General features: G+C 42.6%; 1 protein-coding gene across 2 annotated transcripts in view; it reads right to left on the minus strand.

Annotated features, from left to right (window-relative positions):
• Positions 1 to 2,537: 2,537 nt before the first annotated feature.
• Positions 2,538 to 12,180, minus strand: part of ADCY9 (adenylate cyclase 9) — an 88,319-nt gene continuing 78,676 nt past the window's right edge. For both annotated transcript variants that reach the window (XM_075436179.1, XM_009936291.2), the window contains 2 exons: positions 10,117 to 10,158; positions 2,538 to 4,267 (listed from right to left, as the gene is read on the minus strand). In XM_075436179.1, the coding sequence (XP_075292294.1) occupies positions 3,079 to 4,267; positions 10,117 to 10,158 (1,231 nt within the window). In that variant the 3' untranslated portion in view covers positions 2,538 to 3,078. The remainder of the gene's footprint in view (positions 4,268 to 10,116; positions 10,159 to 12,180) is intronic.

Genomic DNA, 12,180 nt, shown 5'->3' on the forward strand with positions numbered 1-12,180 from the left:
TATCTCCTCGCTCCTTGTGCCTGGGAAAGCCCCGCTATCCAAACCATACGTGGAGAGCTTAGCCTCTCCATTTTGTCACTACACGGCATTAAAGAGCAGATTTAAAACCTCCATGAGAAGACCTGCGGTCTCAGCCACCAAACGCTTGCTGCTGGCAATACACTACCAGGGGCACCACGGCGACTCAGCTCCGCACGGCCCTTCTCCCAGCTTTGGAGTTCAGGCAGAGTAACGTCGCCGGCAGTTCCCAGAGCAGACAACAGCCCTTGACTTCAGAGTCTGCTAACGCTTCTGTCCTCACTCATTTTGTTAGCTTAGCGCCAACAAAAAAGGAGGCCCTGGTGGTTCTTCTGGCAGTCTAACGTTACCAGAAAACTGACAGTGCTCCCGCAGCACCACACCACGACGGCACTGACTTTACAGGCTGGAGGATGAGGCTTTTGCATTCTGCGTTGTGTTGCTTGACCAACGAGCAGGGAGGTGCTCTGGGTGCGGGGCCCTACTCCAGCACTCTCCCCTTTCAGGTTTGCTCACAGGGCACAAACCTCTCACTGGGCGCAGGGCGGCTGCTGGTGGAGGTTTAGGCTTTGTGCAGTGTCTCAGGCAAGAGAGAAGATGGCGCATCTCAGCTGAACTCTGCCACTGCAAACTGCTGCTCGACCAGAGAGAAATGCTGGGTAGAGCTGTCTACAAAACCAGGAGAAAGAAGTGAAAGGGAGAAAGGTTTGAATGGCTTTGAGAGGCTAATGTAACACTAGAAGGCATGTAAACAATTCCGGACCACGTTAACTCTCTGCTGTAAGAAAAGGAATACTGACACGCGCTTAACTCAAACGAGAACCCTAAAAATGGTTTCAAGAATACATTCGTCGGATTCAAGAGGTAATTGCAGAATTCTACTACCTGAAAGTTGGAAGTGCAACCCACTACAGGGAGGGGGGTGGAAGGGGACAAGTTTTAATATATGGAGAAGGAAGGCTGCTGTAAAACTGTGCCCTGATAAAAGCCTCATACTGTTGCTCGCCAGGAGTAGCCCCCAAGCAGGCTACAGCATCGGTGGCAGAAGGGTATGGGGATAAGCATTCCGTTTTTTTTGTGTGCTGGCAGATTGAGCAAGTAGGATTAATTTTAAATAGCTTTCCTATCAAACACAATTTAGACGTGCGTAAACAGCAGCTTCTGTGACAACAGCGTTCAGTCTTGTTTGACTAACTGAGATCCAGAAATCTCACAGGCTGACATCTGACAAAGGCTTCAAGGGCTCCACGCTGACCATGGAGTGCAGATGGATCTCAAATAGCTGAACAGGAACTTCACAATGTATGTACTTATTCCTCAAACTCCTAAAATCACACAGGGAATAAAAAGAAGCATCGATATAGTCTGACTTCAGACAGAAAGAAAGAATTCAACCCCACACCAATACGCAACAGCACAGCATCGCATTTCACCCGCCTTCCCCCAGCTAATGAACTTCTTTCGGGCATAAAGATTCTTACGCTTTATTTGGTGTCGCAAGGAGTTCGCTGAACTGGAATAGCTGAATAATTAGTATTACCCAAAGCAGGGCATCAAACGTCAGTGGATGGTGATGGAAGCATGCAAACTGGTACAGTCTAAGGCCCCCGTCCTGCCGTTCCCTCTGCACAAGCAGGTTCCTGTGCTCCCGTGGGTCTCTGGTCCCAGGGACCTGCACAGAGTCCTCTGCAGGACTGGGAAATTATTGTGCTTCTCAGCTCACTAGAAAGGACATTTTTCCCTATTCCTGCTTTCAGTGGCACGCAGGGAGCATGCTGTTCTCTTCCCTGCCGCAAAAGCACAGTGTAGGGGGAAAAATCCTGAAAAATATTGTGCAGCACCATTGATTCAGTACAGAGGGAAGCTGGGGTACTCAACTGCGTTTGGTGGCTTCAGAAGTTTCACCAGCTTTGAAACAGATATTGCCTAGGTAACATCCTCACAGTGGTTGGTAGTTCAAAGAGGCTGAAACACCATCTTATTACTCTTATTAAACCAATTAACAATTCATCTCTCCCGATCCCTTCCACACACGCACACAAAAACCCCCAAACAAATTAAAAAAAAGAAATAAAAATAAATAAATAAATAAAAGGCATTCCCAAAACATTTATTTTGCTTTTCTCTCTCTCTCAAACCAGAGCAGCTCAGAGATACCAACTTCACCTACCTTCGCAAATTCAGCTAGGCAACGGAGTAACATGAAACTGCTTTAGACTCTTAAGACCTGAATTGTAACACTCTCGTGGTCACTCCTCTGCTTCTGGAAACCTGTCCTGAGAGCCGGTGAAGTCCGAACCCTTATTCCATTCTCACGGGTCAGTAACTCATTGGCTATATGGAAAAGAAGTGTATCCAAAGCACACAACGGCACATTAAGGTCGAAGAAAGCATTGGTAAAGGAGAATAAAACTACAGCAGTTGTTCAGCCTACTCTAACTAAATGTTGAGCCACTGCAGAACTCCTCCTCCAGCCCAACACAAAGTCAAATTGTGTCACCCCCTCGCCAAGACATTCCTTCGTGGTACTTTACTGGCACTTTATGTCAGTCTCATATGGTAGATACATGCACATTTGTCTGTGTGTTTACATACAAAAGGTCTGATAACAGTAAAACATTGTTCAGAGAGATATAAAAAACCCAAGGAGTTGCATTAGCCAAAAAAAGTGTTTTGTGAGAAACAATAAAAATGATATAACCACAGCTTTTCTCTTCCTTAAAATTAGATAAATACCCAAAGCTATGATTTCACTTGGGGCCTCTGTACCTTGACAGGGAGTCCAATGGAGTATATCTGAAGGCACTTAATATCCTCTACTCAGCTGTAAGATGGCTGCACAGGGAGCTGGGGAGCCTGGGATGTGATCTGGGGCATGGAGGAGAGAGATGGGTGAAAACGAACCCTGAAGAGCTGTGATCCACACAGCATCAGGTGCCGAAATGAAAACAAACGTACAACCCAGGTGTTGAGAAGGTCTCTCTTGAAAAAGAAAACTGCCAATTGCAAATGTCTTTGTGTTTCTATTGACAGAGCACTTCATGCAACTCCGACAGTGCATCATACACTCTTAGAGATATTTAGCTTTGTCAGTTCATTGACCTCCTCAGTTCCCGCTTCCTCACAGTCAGTCTTCTCCACAGCTTTGCCAAACCTGCCCCACTCCTCTGCTCTCACCGCATCTTTCTGGAGCTTCTTGGTGGAAGGAAGGATGTCCTTGGTTTCTGGGTTATCTGTGCCATGGGCTATCTTATCAGAATTCTGTACAGAAGGCACCAGGTTGGCAATCTCATCCGTCGGAGATCGCCCAATGCTGCCATCCACTTGAACCCGAATGTCTGGAGATATAGACAACTGGTGATGTGGCACGATCCCATTGTCCATGCATTTTGGGTAAAGGTAGGTCTTCATCTGACCTTTCCCCTTCACATTGACTGTCCCCCTATAGTCAAAGTCATACCCCATCTTGTTGAGGATGCGGTAGCTCTCCTCACTCACCTGTATGCGACACTCGACGCCAGTGGTGTCCATCCTGCTAGCAATGTTCACAGTGTCACCCCAAATGTCGTACAACAACTTGGTGGTGCCAATGACCCCAGCAGTGAGGGGGCCGTGGTTAAAGCCAATCCTAAGTTTAAAATTAAACCACAGCATGTTGTTGTTGAAGTCATCCACCACTCGCATCATTTCTTTGGCAAATTCAAAAAGGGTCTGCAAATGCCCTTGGGGATGGTTGCTGTCCTGACACTGCGAGGTGTTCAGTCCCGAAGCGGCCATGTAGGTTGCCCCAATTGTTTTGATTTTCTCAATGCTGCTGTAGTGCGGTTTGCTCAGCAGCTCATCAAAATCCCCAATCAGCTCATTCAGGACTCTGTAGCACTCTTTGCCTCCTTCATAGTTCTCTTCATAGAACTCGCTGAAGTTCACAATACTTGCAAAGATGACGCCGCCGCTGTCATGGTTTTTGGAATAGCTCTGGGAAACCTTCAGCTGCTCAGCCACATGGTATGGAATAATATTCCTCAGCAACCAGTCAGCTTGATCCCTCATGCTCTGAATTTTGGTGCGATGAAGATCAGCCTCCACATCTCCATGGTAGTGCAAGCGGTAACTGACCTCAAACTCTCGATTCAGAAACCAGACAAGGAGAAGCAGAAGGAAGGAAACCAGAATCACTTCCTGACCGATCAGGTCCGCCGGCCTCTTTGTGTCATTTGGCACTGAGCTGTTGCACGGACTCTTTCTGGAGCTGGAAGCAAAAGAAAAGGAAGAACACCACAGGTGCATTTAAAAACACAGAGTCAGGGCACTGCCGCTTTGCTCCGCAGTTCAAAATCCTTTTCTACAAAAAAAGTGTAGGAAGTGTGCATTACATACCAATTTATAAAATAGGCTTCAATCACTTTATCTGCTGTTAAGCATGCTAAAGAACGAATTTCATTCCTAAACTCACTCAAGTACTTCCTTAAAGGGATATCGTCAGGTTCAGCAACACACAAATTGCCCAGCCTTTACGGCAGTCCTATTTCCAGGACTTCACCAAGGAAACCGTTATCCTTATATCTAAATATATAACTCAAAGCACGGCATGTAAACAGGTATATAAAAATGCTTAATAATGCCTGCGTGTATTCCAGTATATGCGCGCACATGTGTATCCGTACAGGAGGGGTGTGTAAGTTTTGTGGATTTTTATCTTTTTTTGTATTACCTCCAGTATTCAGAAACATCTGCTTTATATACTCCTAGAGCTTTTCCCTTGTCTCCTCATCAAAGACCAGTACCCTTTGCAGCGTGCCTTTAACGTTAATGCTTAAAGGTTTTGGAAGAAGACTACCTTGTACCAGACACTTCATGGAGAACTGCACGTCTCCTGCACGAAAGCAGAGGATACGGAGCTCTGGGTTGACATCCTTTGTACATTATAACCACCGAAGCTTTTTATGGTGGAGACAGAAAGTTTCTCAAAGTGCCAAGATTTTAAAAAAAAAAAAAAGTGTCATGTCTCTCATAGATTGAGAGTAATATTTCAAATCCTTTTGACAATTTGTCGATGCCTGTGCAGATTATGAGGCACTGAGGGAGGATGCTTCCGATGCCAAACCACCCTTAACAAGGAGACATCTGCAGTCTACAATCTCAGCTTTCTGGAGAGATGCAAAGACACCAATTCAATCTGAGAAGACACCACCTATGCAATCCTAGAAACCAAGCCCAAACCCAGACAGATTGGCATGCAGTGATTTCTGGAGTCGCTTAACTGCATTTTTTTCTCTAAAACTATGCCAAAGCGTAAGATTTGACATGAGCAGACACATGCCAAAGTTTTTCAAGTTAAGAGATGGTTTGATACGGGAAAGCTTCACATCAGCCCTTCTCCTTGAAAAACAAAGGCCATTTGTATCCTGGTGTACGTCTGTATTTCTCTTCTGAAGGTATGTTAGCGTAAGAGATTAAAACTCAAAGCACAACTGCATAAACAGCTCAAGAAGAGATGACTGAATTTTCTTCTGTATTTCTGAGTTCGATTTGTTTCTTTATGTCCATGGGGCACATGCTTCCACTTCTGAAATCAAAGCACACGTTTTAGTAACTGAGCTAGATTATGGTCCCAGTGTCTTTTTCTGAATGTTCATTCTCAAATACCTGATCGACAGAAAAGTGTGAAGAAGCAAAAACACAGCACAGCTGTGAAATGAGTGAATGCGCACAATCTCTGAAAACATTTGCATGCGCTATGGTCTTTGTTTGTATCTATTAGTTTTTAGTAAGAGAAAAAGTTTCCCACAAGTAAAATATTTACAATAGAGAGTTTACAGGTTGAATTTCAGATTAAAGCTAAGACTGCGTATTATGTTGGAAATCACTCCTTTTGTTTTCAGCCATAAGTATACTTGTCCCAGAAGAAGTGAAGGTATATTAATTTTATTGATTTGATATTAAAAAAAGCACAAGGGAAGAATGCAAGGAGGAGGTTACTCCCAGCTCTCAGAACAGGTCCCTACAATCAGGTTCCCGTAATTGCTGGTGCCTTGCGGTATTAAGACTCCCTCCTTCCTCCCTTACAACTACTTTTCTCAACAGAACCTCTGTCATGAATCTATTCATTTTCTCCTAGAAAGGCAAGTCAGAGACTAAGTCAAAGCCTAAGTCTTTAATGAGTAGAATGGTAACAAATCCTGAAATACAATCCTTGCTACCTATTTTGCAGGTGCCAGAATATCCTCCCAGTTTGATGGGCTTATAAAACAAAACAAGGGAAGGAGAAGTAAGAGAAAAGATCTTGAAGAACAAATAAGGCTGGAGAAGATGAGGAATAAATCTCGGTTAAGGAGCACAATTCAGGTTCTTTTCAGAAGAGTCCATTATTTTCCATTATCTTGTGGGAAGAGATCTGCTAGAGGATCTGAGCAATGACATGGTACTCCTTTGAGAGTATGAGTTTGATCCAGATAATCTGCGCTAACATCAAACATCCCTGCCACAGGGATTTATTTAAGTCATTAAAGGCTTTTTATTTACAGTTTATTGTACAAAATATTCCTCAAAGTACCTTAATTCCTCTTAAATGAATTAGGCAAGCACCACAAATTTTACGTTGCAAGAAGTGGCTCATGCTGAACGCAAGATCTGCCTTTTAAACAAAACCTGCTGCCTCCCATTCACCGCTCCTGAAGCACTGGCATCTGCGAGCTCTCAATCATCTCCTGAAGTGCTGGCCTGACCTTGTTTCCCACGTGGGCGTACAACCTCAGAGATCTGCGTGTGAAATGAGTGACTCACTTGTAAGCTGACCTGATTTCATTAATAAGGTAATGGGTTAGTATCTTAAAAAAGAAAGCACAGAATCTTTTTCAGAGCAAGCATTATTAATCACGATGCGACTGCTACAAGCACTAGTACAAAAAGCCACGATGCCAACCTGAAGGAGGGAGCAATTACATCTCACTCATTTGGAAATCAAATTTCTGGACATTGCAGTGACCAGGTTACAGGACCTACAGGACTATAAATCATCTCACACAGTAGTTAGCAAGGACGACCCGAAGCTACCCTTCAGAATGAAAAGCAAAAACCCCACACGCCTATAACCGAAAGGATCACACCCCCCCAGATCTTCTGAAGCTCTACTCTTTATGAGGTGCTGTGGCAGAAAAATCATTCCAATTGAAATCTTTAGCCGACAATGTTCCTTTAACTCAAACTGGTGAAGTGCTTCCTGGCACAGACGCTCAACTATTAACTTGGCATATTCATCCAGGCTGTGTGTTGAATATGGAACAAGTGAGAGCTCTGGAGATAGAATCTCCTTTGGCTTGATCACAAATCATAAAGATAATGGCTTTCCACTTACAAAGATTTTTGGAAAACCATTTTGCTTCTGAGCCAGTAACTTACGTTTGGATTTGGAGATCTTGCCATATTTAAAGAGGATGCATGCCACTATATCTTAAAAAAGAATGCAATGGCGGAACAGTGTGGAAAGGGGCAATCAAACAGCTGCTTTCATCGAAGAACACACAGTGGATGCATGTTAAAAAAAACCCCTACCATCAAGCACTTTTAGTCTTCCACCTCAAGTGGCCTATCACTGTTCCCCCTCAAGCAGTCATAAACTGGAAAATGATACACCCTACCTGCTCTAAGAAATTAATGAAAACAAGAAACATTTCCTGCTTAAAAGACAAAGCTTATGTTCATATCTCTTTTGGGCTGAAGAACCAGCCTGTTTGGAAAACAGGGCAAATTCCATACTTGGATTTATTGAGCATAGCATGGATAGTCCAGAGATGAACTTTGTGCTAAGACTTCATTACCACTACTAATATCTCTCTTCCCATGCAATATTAATTATCTCAATTCTTGATCAAGAAAAGGGAATAACCTCATTAAAGTTTGCTTGGCCCTCTTAGAACACAGGAAAAGCTTTTGTGCAACTGGGGTGAGCAAGGAGCCTTATTTATTTATTTCAGTGAGAAAGGAAAATTTCAATAATGTGCATTGAAAGAGCCCTGAAAAGAGATGCCAAATTCTGTGGCAAATTAATAGTAGAAACAGAACAGGATTAACTCTCTTTTAACTTCCAACGCACAAAAACGCTGCATCAATTTATGGGTTTGGACAGCTTCAGATCAGGGGAGTGCGGACTGTTAACAGAGATCATGCCCGACTGACACGGTCCCTGCATACAACAGAGACCGTGACCAACCAACCTGGCAGAACTGCTGCGACACGCAGAAAGGGCCGCGCTACGTCGCGATGACGCGTGCACGACACAGCGGCACTTTCTTCCCAGCTGAAGGAATGGCAGTCAAACCGCAAATCTAGTACATCTCATAATAAAACATTTAAAATGAAGTTTAGAAATGTTTAACAAGCCAGATGTCTTGGTCACAGCCTTATTTGGTATTTGAATCACAAGCAAGGATTTGCAAAGCAGGCAGAGAGTGCTCCACGTCTGTCTGCAATAACATCACCTGCCCCCTTTGGTTTCTTCTCCACTTTCACCTTTATCTGCCCTGAGTTCGAAGTTCTATGATGTATTTATGAAAGAAAAACATTCGCATGCAAACAATGCTTGATAGCTAATTTTTTGCCAGATTTAAAATAAATGATGATGCAGAGATAGTCACTGAACGGAAGACTGGGCTGTCAATTATTTAAGGCAGAATGAATTATGTATTAGTGATTAGCAGCTGGTCAAGAGCCTGCTAAGCTGTTTCAGTGTTGGGCAAGACATCTGTAATCCTGAGCAGCACAAAAGGTTCAGCAATTTCACAAACTACTAACAAACCACTAAGGATCCAAACTCCAGCTAATCCCAAGACCTGACTTCCAGAGATCACCAGGCTTTGTCTTTTCAGCAAATTCCCTCCAGTGTTTTAGTTTACAAAAAAATCCAGCCACCTCTGTTCTTTTGGATTTAACTTTCCATTCTGGATTTAGTGAACTGGAATTCTGTTGTGAAAATGAAGTTATCTTTCATGAATCAAAGTCATACAAAAAGGAAAACCCATGCAAAAAAAAATCCAAGCCAAAACTCCAAACCCAGCACTGCAGTAAGGGCTAACTCCTTGGTGAATAAATATCTAACACGAAAGCACAGTTACCCTCTCCGTACTTAAAAGCCACACATTTTCTAAACTACCATCGCATTCATGTGGACGATATTTTTTAAAAAGTCATTTTGTTTTGACACGTACTCCCAGTAAAAGCAACCTGCTCCTGACACACATTTGTTCAGGTAAGTTACTGAGTCTCATATTCACAGGGTCATTTAGTTCAACGAAGTACAACATTGCCCCCGTATTGCTCCCAAATTTGTAATTAGCAAACATGTACTTTTCTAATACCAAAGACCAACAAAAACACCAAAAATGGCATTGCAAAACTTGCAATAAAATCATGAGAAATTCAACACCGAAATAATCAGAGTGAATCTTTCACATGTTTATTTATAAGGGGCTATTAACAAGCCAGGAAAAGATTTATTTTTGTTTGTTTGAAAGGCCAGGGCTAAAATTTCGATTGCTCCTGATGATAGGACTTGCTGTTTCTGCCGACGCGAGCTCAGGGTGGCAGACAGTACCCAGACCGTCATCGCCAGCCTGTCTCCGTCCCGGTGAGGGCTTCACAGCCAGATTTTTCAGCTGAACATCCTCTACCACTGGGAAGTCTCACCTGGCCAGCTGTGGACAGCACCCAACTCAGCACACTCCTGAATGCTGCACATCAACCAAGGAAATCAAATAAATAGCTCCTGGTGTACAGACAATGCTTTAAAAACTGCTATTACTAGAAAAACAGATGCTATTTCATAGAGCTGCTCCATAGTTCCATTTCCTAGAAATCAAATTTAAAAAGAAAATCGTATTACACAATGCTGTCACTGCAGCATCAGCTCTCTGATGATTTTTTTGGTCACACCCAAGTCCTCTATAAAGGAAATTATGTACACAAGGAGCTTCGACACAACTTGCTGAACCCAGCTGTTGAATTCCCAAGTGTGTTACTGTGGATGTAAAATTTCGCTACACATAATTGACTGAAAATGTTTTACCCCTGAACATAAAGATAGTAACTTTATATAGAGCTTACCTAAAGTTCTGTGCCAAATCTAGATGAAAAGTTTCCACGGAGCTGCAATAAAAAAGCACTGATATCAGAAGGGAAGTTAAAACATTCTGCCACAGTTTCGGTTTGCATTTCCAACTTTTCTATTCTGTAGACCATAGGGCCAATAATTGCACTGCACGCTCGATCGGCTTCAGACAACCTTTGCTTGAACGTGACTTATCTGCGCTTTCTGCTTGGAAGAAGCAACCACAGTCAGATACAGAGATGCAAACATCGCTAAAGGGTAGCTGATGATAATGCAGCCAAGACAATGCCTGGAACGAGGAATTGTTAAACAATCCCATCTTACCTCGGAAACATGGAAAAGCAATTTCAGAACTCTAAAACTCAGTTATGCCTTCATCTTATCTGACCACAGGGTAAAAAGACTTAGAAAAATAAAACAAAAACCAAACCCCCAACCCTCCCCAAAACAAAAAACTGCCAAACAAACATAGAGCCTATTTTTGAAAATGCCATTAGAGAAAGTAAGTAAGCAGTTAAAGCAATTTTTGTGTTTACCTGCATTACAATGTCTCTCCCACAATCAAGTATTACAACTCTCAGGACTAGTTACTTTCAGATAAAGATGTAAAGAAATCTGCAGAGTGGATTTACCTGTGGTGCATACAATGCTGCAATTACCTCTGTGACAAAAAGTATTATCCACACTAACGATAAGAGGAACAAAAAAATATATGGGTCTCACTAACTCAACCTGTATTATTTTTGTTCATGATCAGTTCTATAAATCACTTTTTGAGATCTGCAGCTGAACAGCTCTGATTATTGCTTTAAATATTTATTTTTAAAAGATGAAATAACAACATATTCCATGATTTCTCCACTTTGTCCATTAATGGTCACCACTATTCAAATCGCAGGCGAAAATATGCTATCATTAGCAAAATTTCTCAAGATATTGTTTCTTTAACATTCATATCACCCCTTCAGCAGTCAGCAGAAGTTGATGGTATGAACTGACACAATAGCAAGGTTTCCACTTCTCAGGAACAGCCTTCCCCACTCCCTTAATATAGTTGAAATGCAGGGAAAATCCCAAGTTATGTGTTTTTCTTTCTGCACAAAGTCTTAATACAGAGCTTACGCACAAGCTGATTTAGCAATCACACCTATAATTTGTTCTAAAGTTTTGTCTTTGAATAAGGAATTAGGAGTTACATTTATGGCACCAAAACTTGCGACTTTCTTCTGCAACAAAATGCCTTGGACATGGATGCAGTCACTCCAGGGAATGTCTGTCACTACCATTCCTTCCTCATGCTTCAGCTTCACTGCTTGCTTTCATATGAAGACTTCTGGTACTACAAGTACATTGTATTACTCTATTTTAAACGGCTCTGCTGCGAACCAGCATCCAGTTACGCCACGCTAGCTCCATGCAGACACACTAGCACGCATGTAGCTGAATGAGCTGCAAGAACCCCTGCTTGGGGGGAACTGCAGAAGAGAAGCCAGGGAGTCAGGAAAAGGCATCAAGGGTTTGCTCTTCACTAACTTCCCTGAGAAATCAAACCTCGGGCTAACTTCTCAGTGAAGCCGGTGGTTGGACAGTGAGTGTCAATGTTGCAAGGGAAAAAGCCAACAGGTGGAAAGTCAGCTTTCTCACTGGGAGAGGCTCGCTCAGTGTGCTGGAGGAGCTGGACAACAAAAACCAAAGGGACAAATCAAAGATGAGAAAGAGAAGGCGTCCAGAAAATAAACACTACATCCCTCCACTGAAGCTAGAAAGAACTGTCCCGCACTCCTCACCTGAGCACTCTGCAGAGACAAGAAAAGGATTTTTCTTTAGTCTAATACTATTTAGAAACTATTTGTCAATTGATTTCAGTTCCAAGTTGGTTTTTCTCCAAGGAAAGACTTTCTTCCTACAACCCTTACAGCTACTTCCAAATTACAGATGTGAACAGGTGTTAGGGGGTGACTTTATTCTGTCTTTTTTTATATAAATTAGATCAAAATTGGAAGAGACCACTGAAGATACTCAAAAAGGGAATTAAAAGCTAAACACTCATACAAAACACA

This window comes from Opisthocomus hoazin, chromosome 15 (genome assembly GCF_030867145.1).
Source record: "Opisthocomus hoazin isolate bOpiHoa1 chromosome 15, bOpiHoa1.hap1, whole genome shotgun sequence".
Classification (NCBI taxonomy): domain Eukaryota; kingdom Metazoa; phylum Chordata; class Aves; order Opisthocomiformes; family Opisthocomidae; genus Opisthocomus; species Opisthocomus hoazin.